Source organism: Suricata suricatta, chromosome 2 (assembly GCF_006229205.1).
Source record: "Suricata suricatta isolate VVHF042 chromosome 2, meerkat_22Aug2017_6uvM2_HiC, whole genome shotgun sequence".
In the NCBI taxonomy this organism is placed as follows: domain Eukaryota; kingdom Metazoa; phylum Chordata; class Mammalia; order Carnivora; family Herpestidae; genus Suricata; species Suricata suricatta.
In genome coordinates this window covers 60087025-60102684 of record NC_043701.1, presented here as the reverse complement: position 1 = coordinate 60102684, position 15660 = coordinate 60087025, and the positions used below count along the sequence as shown (strand labels likewise).

At 42.9% G+C, this 15660-nt stretch overlaps 1 protein-coding gene across 18 annotated transcripts in view; it reads right to left on the bottom strand.

Annotated features, from left to right (window-relative positions):
- The window catches only part of NRCAM (neuronal cell adhesion molecule), a 282358-nt gene that overhangs the window by 50411 nt on the left and 216287 nt on the right, over window positions 1-15660 (bottom strand). For 13 of the 18 annotated variants that reach the window (XM_029926953.1, XM_029926994.1, XM_029926962.1 and 10 more), the window contains 5 exons: window positions 12059-12229; window positions 11269-11325; window positions 9107-9218; window positions 6098-6282; window positions 4529-4660 (listed from right to left, as the gene is read on the bottom strand). In XM_029926953.1, coding sequence (XP_029782813.1) covers window positions 4529-4660; window positions 6098-6282; window positions 9107-9218; window positions 11269-11325; window positions 12059-12229 — 657 coding nt within the window. The remainder of the gene's footprint in view (window positions 1-4528; window positions 4661-6097; window positions 6283-9106; window positions 9219-11268; window positions 11326-12058; window positions 12230-15660) is intronic. The other 5 variants (XM_029927010.1, XM_029927051.1, XM_029927022.1 and 2 more) reach the window with 1 other exon arrangement.

Below are 15660 nucleotides of genomic sequence, written 5' to 3'. Positions count from 1 at the left end.
AGCCAAACCTTGCATTTTTATTTGCTATCAACTCTTCTCAATGCTATTCTTTACCTGAAAGGCATCTGACTGTATCTGCCTTGTTGCTGCTTAATGGAGCAGTCTTCAAGTATTTATTTTTGGCAAGGTGTTTAGGAATAAAACAAATCCTTTAGGTGAGAGAAGGGAATAAGCTAATATCTCTCCACAGGGATTTGGGCTACATTTTCTGGAAGTACCTTAACTAAACAAACACACACAAACCCAGGAACTATTGCAGTAACATACGGTGGCTCAGTCAGTATTGGACAAAGAAGAAAATTGCCAGGGTAGAGATACTGGAAGCCCTTGGATTCTGTGTGCTGGCTACTAGGTAGGAGTAAGTCTCCAGCAACCAAACCCCAGTTATACAAAGGAACAATGATTAATTCTGAGAATAAGCAACTTTGTTTGGTATCAATGGACAACAGAAAAAGAAATTTGAGCATAGAGTCATCATATACAATTTAGAGCCACAGGTTCAGAACTGGGCTGATAGCTTTCCAACAATACATTCCTTTATTCCAACTGTCCTGATATAGCTGGCCAAAACTAGAAATGCTTCCAGCAGTTAGAGAAAGAGAATAGTAATTAGTGCCACTTCATATGTATAGAGCACTATCAATGTAGAAAATATTTTATTGCATACTTTTATTTCAAAAAGAACTTGAGCGGGCGCCTGGGTGGCTCAGTCGGTTAAGCGTTCCACTTCAGCTCAGGTTGTGATCTCACGGCTTGTGAGTTCGAGCCCTGCACTGGGCTCTGTGCTGACAGCTCAGAGCCTGAAGCCTGCTTTGGATTCTGTGTCCCTCTCTCACTCTGTCCCTCCCCCTCTCATGTTCTCTCTCTCTCTCTCTCAAGAATAAATAAACATCAAAAAATTTTAAAAAAAAGAACTTGATGCAATGGATTAACTAGAAAGTATGTGTACTTCGGACAAGAGAAATTAGAAACTGGAGCATGTGGTTGTTTAGCATGAGATGAAGGCTCAGATTTTCTGAGTCGATCTACTTTATAAACATCTTGAAATCAGAACATTTGGCCATGATGTAGAACACATCTTTGGGCAAGGCGATAGATTTTCCTTCATCTACTTACTCCATCCCCATAAGGGAATGCCAACTGAGCCTTTTACTTTGGAGAAAAGGGAGGAGGGAGATGTCTTGGTGGCATCTGGGGACTGTCCTGGACCAGGCCTCCATGCCTGGCTGCTTCTCCTATGTCAGAGCCCAGACACACTCTGAGTTACTTCTTCCAGTTCTGTGAGACGGGTAGATTCCAGGTCTGAAATGCACAGTCACAATTCCATAGTGCAGTACTCTGCTCACAGAACCCTAGTCTTACCCCTCTTTATCCATGATTCTGATTCTCCTTTCAGAGGGTCATGTGGCCTCGGCAGCCAGGGCTTGCTGAGCTAGGAGGAGGTATCAATGTCCTTAGATGGTTGTCCACAGTCAGAAGTGGGGAGGCAGTGTATCCGGTAGCGTGGTCCCCTGTTATGTGACACCTGGCAAGGACACTGCACAACTCCCTGCATGAAGCTGCAGAGACAAGGCTCTTCCCTGACCCTCATCCTCAGAAGCTGGCCCCCCTGCCCTGCCCCTACAAGGTCTCTGCAGCTTCTCAGGTGGAAGGTATTGTTTCGAGATGGCCTATGTTCTCATTTAACTTCCGGGGTCTATTCTAGGCCCCTTGGAAGGTTAGGAATCCTCACCAGGCCAATTCTGTGCCTCCCTATGGTCACATACGGTTCGCTTTGAACTTAGCTATGCAAACATAGCAGAACCTGTAGATGGATCAGCTGCGGGGGCCTGTGGTAGGGAACACAGTGGCCCTGCAGTATTACTGTGCAGAGAGCTTTGAGATCCCCCTATCCCCAGATGCCTCAAGCCATCACCTTTTAATAATGAGATTTCACACAGTAACCCACACACTTGTAGCCTGGCCACCAGAGGTGGAGAGAGCCACCATTCACAGACACTCCACATCATCTTGGTACAAACATGTGGCACCTGTTTCCAACACCATGGGGCAGCCTGGCAGGCGAGGGAGGTCCCTTGCTTTGCCGCCATGCCGCATGGTGTTTCTCTCCTCGCTTGTGGACCAGAGGGACTGCTCTGAGGCACGTTAGAGGTTGAGGGATCCTGGGTCTGTAGAGACTGTAGAATCCTGATCCTACCTTTGCTCAGGTCCTTGCTGGCTTTCCAGCAGGGGCTTGATGCATACTTTCAGGATGGAAGAAATGAACTAATTTGGAACCTGATCTGGGAGATTCTGTTCTAACTCTTTCTGCTCGGGACTTAATCGGATGGTTTGGGGTTACAGAAAGCCTAGCTTATATCTCAGGACTGCCCTCCTATGCCTCCCCTCCTTGGGCAAGTCTTTCCCAACTGCTGCTCCTTGCAGATATTTCATTTAAAGAGGTGCCTACGAGTGCATTTCAAAGCTCTTAATAGGACTGGAGTCACAAGGCTCCCTGACAGGCATTGCCTGTGTCGGGTTTGGATAGACGATGATCCCAGTGGATCACAGGAAGGGGTTAATCTGTTCTACCTTCCCTGGCTCCTTTGTTTTCCCGCCAGGGGGTGAGACGCATGGCCCTTCCCACTTGTCAGCCCCACTGAGGCCTGATCTCAGGTGTGCAGTTAACCTTACACAAAAGGCATGGAACCTTCTAGTTGCAAAATGTGCTCTCGTAGTGCTGAGCATGTGCCGTCCTCTCCTGCCCCCATGGCTGGCCTCTTTAGAATCTGCGTTCTCCCTGGAACATCCTTCCTTTTACAGTAAACACAGATGATCTGTTTTGGAGTATCTGATAACTACAGTGTAGTGTGGCACACATTCCTAACAAACATCATAGAACAGGAAGCTCTTCCTTGGTTCAGACCTGCAGTTGTATGAGCCTGATAGTGAGAAATGGGGACTGAGACATTAAATATCTGCCAGTAGCTCTCAGATCCATCCCCGGATGAAGACTGTTTCAGGGAAGCCAGTTTAATGGACCTTTTGGTCAAGTAAAAGTAGAACCAGTTTTTGATTCTGGCTTGGAGGTAATGAGGAACCAAGGTGTTTAACTTCATGAGCCTAAAGACTGTCTTCATTGTGAGTCAAGAGTATCTTTTGGGGCGCCTGAGTGGCTCAGTTGGTTAAGTGTCCAACTTCGGCTCAGGTCATGATCTCATGGCTCATGAGTTTGAGACCTGCATCAGGCTCTGTGCTGACAGCTCGTAGCCTGGAGCCTGCTTTGGATTCTGTCTACGTCTCTCTCTGCCCCTCCCCTAATTGTGCTCTGTCTCTTGCTCTATCTCAAAAATAAATAAAAAAAAAATTTAAAAGAATATCTTTGCATGAGTGCCTGGGTGGCTCAGTTGGTTATGCGTCTGACTCTTGATTTCAGCCCAGGCTATCATCTTACAGTTTGTGTGTTCGAGCCCCGCACCGGGCTCTGTGCTGATGGTGTAGAGTCTGCTTGGGATTCTGACTCTCCCTCTCCCTCTGCCTCTCTTGTACTTTTTCTCTTCCTCTATCTTTCTCTCCCTCAAAATAAATAAAAATAGACTTAAAAAAAGAATATCTTTGCAGATTATTATGCGATTGGCTAGGAGGGTGATCTTAAGTTTGGGTTTTAAACAAAAGCTGATTTTCTCTCTCTCTCTCTGGGTCTAAGAGAAGGTCTGAATTCCAAGAAGGGGAAAATGTGCAGAAACTCTCTGCAGGCAGCAGCTGGTGGTGAGTGAAGTCGGGGGGGGGGGGGGGGGGGGGTTTGGAAAATTGGCCTTTGCTGTGATTGAGAAGATCAGTGGATGGGCTTGTGGCCACACTTCGGGGGACTGTTCTGGTGGCACAGCGGCAGGCTGGAGAAGCTGGTGGGGAGCGATCAGCCAGGAGGGGTCCAGGGAAGGTGAGTCACGAGGGGACATGCAGCAGCCAGGTGCCTCGGCATGCCTGGGGAGGCAAAACTTAGCAATGCCTGAGTGTCCAGCATACAACCATGGTCAGGGAACCTGTCCTTCGAAGGGTCTAAATGGGATGCTGGCCTAAGACCACAGAACTTAGGGACATCCGGGCCATGCTTAGGAATGAGAACTCTTTAAATAACAACAGCTGTGTTTCTTCTTCTCACCACATCCCCCGGCTCTATCCCTAGCCTCCCTGGACTCCTACGATATTTCCACAAGCCACTTGACATTTGGAAAGAGAAAAATGATCTGAACTTCTCAGTCATGTTTATTTCTGATGCTGTCATTCCTCCTAGGGTCAATGTAGACCATGGCAAATATTGCTGAATCCCCATCAACACATGGCATCATGTTAAGCGCACCAATGATTCAGTCCCAAGGAATATCTGAAGGCAATAAAATAAGCACCTAAAGGCAATTTGGGGCCTCTTTTTTTAACTGCACATGGCTTCCTTCATTAACAACAAGTATTTTATCCCCAAGTGTTCCCAGCTGTGACAGAGCTGTGCTCTGAAAACATACTACCACCGGAGCCAGGCACAGAAACTCACTTTCTATCGGGACGCCATTTGACAACCAGCTGATTCTGGGCTTGGGGTTGCCGTTGGCTCTGCAGATCAGCGTGCCGTCCTCTCCCGGGGACAGAACAAGATTTTGAGGTGCCAGGATCCAGTATGGAGCCGCTTTAGGAAGGAAAGAAAAAACACACAAAACTTTGAATCATGCAAGTATTCTAACAAATTTAGTATGTGGAACCATTTTAATAATGAAAAATAAGTATTTTGCAAAACATCTATTGGCTTCATTTTTTTGAGAGTGGGTAGATTTGTAAGTGATGTCTCAGAGAACACTACAAATTTTCAAAACGATGTTTAAAGAGATTCACAGATGACTACGTATTGTTTCCAAACCCTTTTGCTACAAATGTAGTCTCGCTTTATATTAACTTCAGACATGAAAAAGGTAACAGATTTCACAAAAGAGGCAAAGCATTTTACAGGTAGAGAAGGGTTAAGAAACATAAATTTAAATTCTGAGTCCTGCCAAATACACCTAATTATAAAACTAGGAAGCCAGTTAAAAGACTTCCCACTTTTGAGAAACCAGAAAGCCAGCAGAGTGTTCTTGTGAGCCCTTCCCCTAACTTTCTCCAATGTGACCCTACATAACCATGGTACAGTTAGTACACAAGAAATTAACAATTGGTACAATACTATTAGGTAAACGACATGTTCTATTAGGATTTCTCCAGTTCTTCTACCAACACCTTGTTTCTGTCCCAGGACCCTGTCTTGGATACCACACTGTGTTTACTTATCCTGTCTCCTTAGCAGTCTCTTCCCATATGACAGTGTCTTGGTCTTCCCTGGTCTTTCGTGACCTTGACACTTCTAAAGGGTACTGATCAGTTGTTTCATAGAATGTCTTTCAACTTGGGTTTGTCTGATGTTTCCTCATGATTACACTGAGGTTTTAGATGACGGGCCCTTCTTACTGCATCATTTCAGGGAATGCAGGATACCAACATGACTCAGTATTGCTTATGTGAACCTGGCACACTTGGTGAAGGTGATATCTGCCACGTTTCTCCTCTGGAAAGTTATAATTTACCTGCTTTCCACAATCTGTTTGTTAAAAGTGAGTCACTAATTCAGCCCCTACTCAAGGGTCAGGAAATCTAGCTCCATCTCCTTCCCAAAGGAATGGCAAAGAATCTGTAGACATTTGTTAAACCTGCCTCAGTAATTAATTTTGGGGAGGCATGTATGCTATGCAGATACCCTATTTCTCCTTAAAGTTTTATCCACTAATCTCAGCTTTCATCACTGGCTCTTGCCTGCAGCAGTTATAACCATTGGATTTTAATGGTGATTTTTAATTTCCCTTGTTCTTTCTACAGTTGTTAATTGGAATTCTTCCATGAGGAAGATTTGAGGGAGAGAATTTTTCACCTGCTTGAGATGCATTATAAATAGCAATGAGAAGAGATTCAAGGTATTGGGAATGTTGATAAAAATTTACATTTGTTACTACGGAAGAATATAATCAGAAGTGTATTTAACTGAAGAGTTACGAGTTCTCATGAAGGCAAGGGCAATGCATGTGAAACAATGATATACCTTTAACTGTGACGGAAATGGTATGATGGATTGCTCCTAATGCATTTTTGGCTATACACTGGTAATTTCCGGAATCTGCTTCTGAAACCTGAATAATTTGCAGAGTTTTCTTAAAGTTCCTATAAAATGTCCGGTTGATGGGTAGGGTTCCATCTTCTTTTATCCAGTAAATGACTGGGGTAGGCCTGAGAAGATAAATAAATGTCACAACAAAGAAGTTCACGGAATTCCTTTTGAGGGTGAATTTTCCTTCAAGTTTGTAACAAACTGTGTGTATAAAGATTATGAGAAATATAAAGACATTGTAGCTAGCATTACCCTTTTATAAATAATCTCCGGGGCTGGGGGCTGGGTGGATCCGTCTGTTAAGCATCCAATTCCTGATTCTTGATCTCGGCTCAGGCCATGATCTCACAGCTCGTGAGTTCAAGCCCCACGTTGCTGTCAGCCCAGAGCCTGATTGTGCTTCTGTCTTCCTCTCTCTGCCCCTCCCCAGCTTGCACTCTCTCACTCTCAAAAAATAAGTAAATAAACATTAAAAGCCTATTGAAATACCAAAGTCCATAAGCTACAATTTTCACACAAGCTGCTATGCTAATTATTATGCTAATTCCAGGGCACCACAAATTTTGACTTTCCTGATTCAATGAGCATGCTGGCATAAGTGACTTTGCTGAAGGGACCTAATTATTTTCTTCAAAGCTCTGATCCATGAGGCACCACTGGAAAATTTTACATGAAGGAAAATGTCAATCAAAAGGGTTACTCTGAAATTAATGATACTGAGGTTTTCTTTTTTTATCAGCTAGAGTTAAAAATTCAGAGAAAAGGAACGTCTGTCTGGCTCAGTTGGTGAAGCGTCTGACTTCGGTTCAGGTCATGATCTCACTGCGCTGACAGCTCAGAGTCTGGAGCCTGCTTCAGATTCTGTGTCTCCTTCTCTCTCTGCTCCTGCCCCCACTCATTCTCTCTCTCTCATTCTCTCTCTTAAAAATAAAAAAAAAACATTTAAAAAATGCAGAGAAAGAGTTGACATACCTATTTGTGCCCATGAAGTTTTATACATATATCCCCACCAAATGGAAGAATTTTGATCTAGTGACTTTATGAGATTCCCATGAGGATAAAATAAGCCCCCACTGGACACAAACATTTACTAAGCAGTGAACTACAGACCAAGCACTAAGTTGTGTGCTGGGAAATAAAGACAAAAAAAAAAAAAAAAGTCTTAGGCCCCCAGGGAGATCACAATATTTGTCATTAGAAATGCAAGTAGGATTAATTGACTGATTGTAGAATTGTTTTTGGTTTGTGTAGTTGAATACAAATAATTGAACATACATATTTGATGAAATAGCTTCTAAAATAAAACATGCTTTGAATACAAAAAGAGGTAGAAAATGTAAAATCATTTTGAAAAGCTGAAGATATATATATATATATATATATATATATACTTATATATATATATACATGAAGATATAATATCCAATAGCATATCTGATGTTTCTTTATAGTCAGATAACTGGCATCTCATATGATCTGCAGGCGAGAGGGTGACAGGGATAGAAGCGTGATATCAAAGGAAGTCATGAATTGGAGGCTTCTTTACTCCCCCTTGAGCAGCTGTTATGAAGGAGAAGTATTTTGATTCTGAGCCCTACGGCTATTGGCTTGTAAATGAAGAGACCCCACCCTTAATGTGACAACATTCCAAGGTTTTAAAAAAATTCTTGTGAAAGTTTTATGCAATTTCCAAATATCAATCGTATTTTAGTTTTTATGTAAAAGACCATTTGTGGGGAGGAGAATCCCAAAATTGTGAGAATGGGTATCTTTACTCCCCAAAGTTTAGAGTTTGTAGATTAAAGCGCTTTCTAGCACCATGATGATGAAAACTCCAAGGGTTTTGTTTTTGTTTTTTTCTTTTTTAAAGTCTGATGGGAAAGATATATATTTTAGATCTTTAATAGGGGTTGCCAGTTTTCAGTTCCTAGAGGGAGTAGCGCGTGTTGTGATTCCCCGACGTGACCAGCAGAGGTCTCCCTGTGTCTCCCGCAGTGCAGAGTGAAGCCATTTCTTGGAGACCCATTCTGGGCAGGAACCTGAGAATGTGGGGTGACCCGCATCAAGGGCAGCGCAGATCGGACCATGTGATGACACCGATGTTTCTGGGATTCCGTTCAATGTTCCCAGCACATGTGGCCATATCGACAGTACCTGCTCTGTGCCAGGCCAGCAAGGGAACCATGTAGAAGCTTGCCTCTCGTGCACACCTAACAGAACAGAACAGTTGCTCTTGTCTCTGAGCGGAGGCCTTTCTGCAATTCCTGTCAAGGGCACACGGGTTCTCAGAGTGGCATCAGCTCTGAGGTGTGCCCAGAGGAGACATTCACAAGGAAGCTAGGCTTGTGACTTGAAGGCATTGAAGGGACAGTGTGTCAGTTCTGAGGCCAGGCCCCTAAGAGGCCTTGAGTGCTTCTGTTGTTAGGATGATATGCCAGTACTAGACTGCTAGAGGGTCAGGGGAAACTCATGGCCAAGAGCTGCCCTGCTAGCAGCCAGCAGACCCTCAGCACTGAGAACCCACCTCTGAACTGCCTAGCAGGTGCGTGAGCAGGCTCAACCTAAAATATCCCCATCTTGTCCATTACTCAACAGCCCTGGGACCTGTGGACAAATGATTCATGATAAGTAGCTATTGTTTTTAAGCTGCTAAGTTTTGAGGTTGTTTGTTACGCAACAGTAGCAAAGTGATACATCCTAACTATAATCGCAGCAATCATAAGGTAATCACGGCTACTTATTTCAAGGGGAACACTATTATAGTAACAGACTATTTCAGTTATATGAGAGTCATATGGCTTATTTTGAAAATAGCTCTCAATTTTTTTTGATGCTTGATGAAATTCGTATAAGACAATGCCTCTTGCTGTGACATTAACGCGTCTCTACCAGTCTATTACATTTTGTAAGAAGTGTACATCATGACATAAAGCGTCAACTCACAGCCCCTCTGCGATGCATTCCAGCGAAAGGACATTTCCCCTTAATTCCTCCTTGTTACTGGTATTGCCTTCTGGAGTTAAAAACGTTGGTGGCCTCTCTCTGTTTGGTTTGGCTGCAAACAATAAAATCATATGGATGAAAAGTTATGAATATGTATTTCTAGAAACACAGTTCATTGCCTAAAACTCTAATTCCTTTACAAAACCACTTAACCCCATGGGATTTGTTAAACTATACATCACACTCTGCCTTATGAACAGCCATGGCTCACTCAGCGAGGAACAGAAGCAATGTTGGTTACATCAGCACTGATAGTAAGGACAATTCTACTCATGTGTGTTCTGTTCATTTGGGCTCGGTTTTCATGAGTTTTTGGTGGGCTGGAAAATTTGCAAGATGTAGACATAGAGGGGAAAGGCATGGCATCAAATTCTCCATCCCTGAAAATTTGTGCTTAGGTCGAAGGGAAAATTAACTATATTCTAGAAGGTGTTAGATGTTTCTGAAAGCTGTGACTATGATTTTGGTTTATAGTAGGAACAACATCATAGTCAAGTCCACTGATTAATCCTGGAGATAAAAATCTGTGGTGGATGTCTAAATGTCACGACCCTCAAATTGCAAAGTTTATGGAAAACAAAACAAAACAAGAAAGCTACTAACAGAGGTCTAGTAAATTGTGTGCCATAAATTAAGAATAATGCATTTCAAATACATTGAAATTGATTTCATGGTTTCATCAATAAAAAAATAAAGAGGGCTCAAGTCGGAGATCTCAGGGAGATTTACACAGGACATCTTCCTTCCTTTTTATAGAAACGTTGCTTAATTGTGGCCTTATCTTCTGATGGCCTCTCAGAAACCCTTAAAGTAGGAATTACACTAATCTTAAGGTTCTATAGCCCTTTATAGAAGCAGCACTATTTAAGTGCATTATCTATCTGATGCTCACAAAAACTGAGTGAAAAGGTAATAAATGAGGGGAGGCTGCGTGGCTCAGTTGGTTAGGCGTCTGACTCTTGCTTTTGGCTCAGGTCATGCAGGATCTCGTGGTTTGCGGGTTTGAGAACCACATTGGGCTCTGTGCTGACAGTGTGGAGCCTTCTTTGGATTCTCTCTCTCCCTCCCTCTCTCCACCCCTTCCCAGTTCACACTTTCCCTCTCCAAATAATAAGTAAACTTTAAAAAAGGTAATTTATGAATTATTCTCATTTCTCAGAAGAAAAAATCTGAATACCAGGGAAGGTATTATTTGAGAGAACTTAGAATTTTCCTAGGACTTTAGAAATTGTGGAGGAAACCTTATGTCTCTGAAATCATTAAGGGAATGGTTTTGCAGCCCATCTTTATCAGAAGTAAATTAAAATAAAGTAAAATGAAATAAAATAAAATACAATAGTAAGGCAGGAGTTGTGTTATGCCTACTCTGGTCATTAATAGTACCTTAAGATTTTTTACTTGACATCTCAAGGGTAAAAAATTAATACAGCAGAAATTCTGCCTTAGAGATAATTAAAAGGACTCATATCCAGAAACCACAATTTTTATAGATAGACTCTATACTTGAGAGTCACATTTCCCTTAAGGATATCAAATTTTTTTTCTTTTTAAAAGAACTTGATCTTAAATGCTCTATTTTAAAAAAGATGATTTCCACTGGAGATAGTGACTCAGTTTTAAACAAAACTAAGGAACATACTATTACTGATTCGATGACATTGATAATGTCGTGTGAAAACAGACGGGAAATGTGATGACTTACTATCAGAGACCACTTGATGTTACTAAGACTTTGATGAGTTAGTATTCTAGCAGGTTGATGCACTGTTATTTGATTAATGAAAAAAGTTTGTAAACGAGACAAAAAAATGAAAAATATTGTTCTGAACATACATGAATGGTTTTTTCCCCAAATCATGTGAAATGGTGCTTTACATAAAAACAGTGATAATAACTCTCATTATTATACATACACCATGGAAAATGTTTTAGTGACAGGACATAAGCTTATAACTACATTTCCCAGAAAACATACATTTGTTCTAGTGGGACTAAACACGTAACCAGGAATTTCATGAAGATATAAGGTTAAACAGCTATGGAGGTGAAGTTAGTGGACTAAATTCTACGATGGAGGAGAATTTACAGTCACCGTAACTCACCACTATAAAACTCAGTGTCACTCAAATTAGCAGCTATAGTGTCATTCAATTCATCCACTGAAATAAACAGAATATTATGAAGAATGCAAGAAGGAGGGGAGAAGGTACTACATAAAAGTATCGGGCAACGAAAGCAAACATATACAGTCTCACTAACCACGTGCCACTCCTACCAAACACAGACTTTTACCTTGTACATGACTAACCGATTCATTCACTCAGCTGCCCCCAACCATTAATCTCGAACACACAACTGAAGCTGCAGGCCTGCCAATCAAAGGCGTTGTGGATGGGGCCCCTGGGTGGCTCAGTAGGGTAAACACCCGACACTTGATCTCAGCGCAGGTCATGATCTCATGGGTTTGTGAGTTTGAGCCCTGTGTCGGGCTCTGCACTGACAGCACGTAGGCTGCTTGAGATGCTCTCTTTCCCTTTCTGCCCCTCCCCCCACACTTCTGGTATACTTTCTCTCTCTCTCTCTCTCTCTCTCTCAAAATAAATAAAAACTTTAACAAAATTAAACCTAAAGGCGTCACGGGGCATAAAGCACACACAAATGCTCAAGATACCAAGTAGATTCAGGAAGTCATCATGGACACAGCAATGGATGTAAAACACAGTATTTAGGTTACGTGTGCTCTTTATATATCAACTCTTTTGTAGCTAACTATACACGGGTAGTTTCCTTATCAATGAACCTGTTGACTTCAAAGTCAGTAGTATAGTTCATCTATTTTCTGCATACTTGTAAAGATCATTACAAAAGAGATTCAGGAGGCTGAGCTCTTACCTGAAATCACCTTGACCGAAATAGGTTGCTTCTGCTGTATGGTTTGAGTGTGATTGAATCTCGCATAACAGATATAGTCTTCACGCGTGTCCTCCGGGAGAACGTTGGAGAAATAAAGGTCTCCGTTCAGACCCTGAGAAACCCTCTCGCTTTGTGGAAGTCTTTGAAAGGCTGGAGAAAGGCAGAGGGGAAACCCAGATCATTCCATCACAGAGTGGCCGCTTTCCAAATGACCAAGACAGATGTACCTACGAGTAGTTTGGTGAACCTCAGTGGAATGTTGTTCCCCTATAAAGCTCTTCGAGTAAAAGCAAATAACTGTAAAAACAACAACAGCATGACATGTGAAAACGCCCACTGTGCCTGCCAGACCCTAATTTCTCTGGAGCGGGGGCAGCAGGGAGGTTAGAATTGTTCAGTCATGTGCATTAGGCACGTGTAAACCAAAAAAAAAATGCTTTACAAAAGCGTTTGCATGACTCTTCCTAATATTTATGCCAGTCCCTAACTGTTAAACGTGTATACACACACATCTTAGAAAATGCATTTTTTAAAAAGGTTTGTAAGGAGAGGCGCTTGGGTGGCTCAGTTGGTTAAGTTTCCAAATCGTCTCAGGTCATGATCTCGTGGTTCATGGGTTCAAACACCACTTTGGGTCCTGTACTGACAGCTCAGAGCCTCGAGTCTGTTTTGGATTCTGTGTCTCCCTCTCTCTGCCCCTCCCCTGCTCTCTCTCTCTCTCAAAAATAAATAATAATAATTTTTTTGAAAGTCTTGCTAGAATGTTAACTTGGGTTGCCTCTACATGCCCAGTCAGACACCAAACACTGTGAGAGCACTTAACTGTGACCTAGGTCCCACGCCAGGTGCCCTGAGTCCCAGGGTCTCCCTGTTAGAGCCCATGGCCTAACTGAAGAATCAGGTAGCACACGGGCAATGAACAGCAGACTGCGGACGAGCCCCTCAGAGCTCCCCCACCCAGTCCAACCTCCCCACCCCCACCTGCACTACTTTTTCTTTTGAGACTTACATCACCTTCTACCCTACAACATCTTTTACTTGCCCTGCGTGTGGTTTATAGCCTGTCTTCGTGCACTAGGGTTTAGATTCCAGGAGGGCAGAGACGGTCTGCTGTGTCTGCTGTCGTGGTACTGAAACCACACTGGGCCCTTACCAGGGGCTCTGTGATTAAGTGAACTTAAAGTCAGCATTCCGACTTTCCAAGTTCATGCTTAACAGTTTACTTCCCCTCAGGTCCAGTTAAGGAACTGTCCAGCCTCAGATACTGAAGCAAGATTTTCTTTTCTTGTCTTGTCTTTTTAAAGTTTATTTTGAGAAAGAGGGAGAGTCAGAGCACAAGCGGGGAAAAACAAAGAGAGAGGGAGAGACAGAGAATCCCAAACAGGCCCTCACCTGTGAGTGCAAAGCTCTGTGTGGGGCTCGAACTCACAAACTGTGAGATCATGACCTGAGCTGAGACCATGACCTGAGCCGAAATCAAGAGTCCGACGCTTAATTGACTGAGCCACCTGGGTGCCCCAAGGAAGATTCTCTAAGTAGACAAAGGGTTTGGGGAGGTGGGGCCTCTGATCTATGCATAAATTTACACTGGGCTGGCTAACAGGCATATTGAAGCTTCTGACCCAGTCCCCGCAGCCCTGAGAGTTCTGTGCTTCCGAAGTGACAGCACTAGGAAACCTGTCATCCTTGCAGCCTCGGGCCACGTGTTCTGTCTTCCGGAGAAATCTCCAGGCTGAGCTAAGCAGGGGTCCTCCTGCATAAAGCGCGCCACCTAACATTACATGAAATGCAAAATTCTAGTTGAAAGCCTGCAGTTCCCTTCGGGCGGGAAATGCGGAGCCAGAGCTTGAAAGAATGCTGGTTAGCCATGTTAAACAAGTTCTTGGTCAAGATGCGGGGGGTGGGGGGCGCCGTGGTAGCTGGTGGCTGGAAACCACAAGTCCTTGTGGAAAAGGCTTTTTAAAAATAATTCAGGAAAATATGGTACATTTATTTAATGAATATAAAGAGTGAAAGACAAGCATGCCTTTCTTCTCTTCTGATTCTCATGCCTGTATTTTATTACTGATGGGAGTTGGTAGATCAAATTAAAGGGAGTGGGACTTGGAGAAGGTGGTAGCACTTGCCCATGGAATTTCTTTGCCTTATACTTAGAAAACAAATGCATGCAGATCGGAAAACTTGATAATGTCATCTTGCAAGAAGAATGCCATATAAATCTGATTTTCCCCCCTCATATTCCAGATGCAATTTCATTTGAAAGGTGCAGAAGCTTTGCCAAGAGCCTAAAATGTATGTAAATTACATAGCCAGCAGTGAAATCTGGGGAAAAAGTCACATATTCTTGTGATTTTGAAACTTTACATGTATTTGTCTATCTATTAAGCGAAAAGGTCACCATTTCCAAATAAGAAGCAAATATTGGGCCTCATTTGGGCAGTGACATTTGGACACTGCTATTTTTGATGCCACACACCACTCTTTTACATTAGATTTGTTATCTAATTTTTCTAAACCTCTTAAAAAGTTGCTATGGGGGTGCCTGAGTAGCTTAGTCAGTTAAGACTCTGACTTTGAGTCAGATTATAACGTTGCAGTTTGTGAGTTCAAGCCCCGTGTGAGGCTCTGTGCTGACAGCTCAGAGCCTGGAGTCTGCTTCAGATTCTGTGTCTCCCTTTCTCTCTGCCCCTCCCCTACTTATACTCTGTCTCTCTCGCTCTGTCTCTCTTTCTCAAAAATAAACATTAAGAAAAGCTGTTATACAATAACAGGAAACTATATTTGCTCATTTATGCATTTATATATTTATTTTTGTTTTTGTTGTGAGATTTTCTGAGTAATTTCACATAAGCGTCGAAAATGGAAAATATTAGAGCTAAATGTTCTCTTCAGTAATGTATACAGTCTGTGAATTCAGAAGAAATCATGTCACTGAGAATAGACTATATTCCCTACAAATATTTTGCATTCTTTCCCACCATTCCACCTACACGACTCTTGTCAAGGTCAACAGTAATCTCTGTGTTGCCAAATTCAATAGTTGTTTTTCAGATCAGAAGTTATCTGATCTTTTGAAACAGTTGATTGTTCTGTCTTCTTGACACTTGGCTTTATTTTATCCCAAGGATGCTGCTTTATCTTTGTTCTTTTCACCTCAGTGACTGCTCCTTCTCATCTGTTTTGCTGGTTTCTCCTCAGGGTTCCCTGGGGGGCTCCTGGTCTTCACACCCCAGGCTTTTCTCTTCCCTCCCAAACCTCCTCCCCCAGTTCGCACACCCAGGCCCCAGGTCTAGGAGAACCTGTGCACTAACGTTCCTACCCTGTGACTGGGGCCCTGCATCTGCCTTCCTACTCCTGATGGGCACCTCTACGTGGCCTTACAGGCCCCTCATATCCCAAACCCTGGTTTCTTTGTCACTGAGCAGAACAACGTGCTCCCTTTAAGACACTATTGGCACAAGAGGATTTGGAGGGCAGGGGAGGCAGCAAACAAAAATTCCCTTAAGGGTAGGGGCGGAGTAGACAGATGTTCACGTGCCTAACGGATGACTTCATTCTGTGTGCCCCAGTTTCTTCATCTA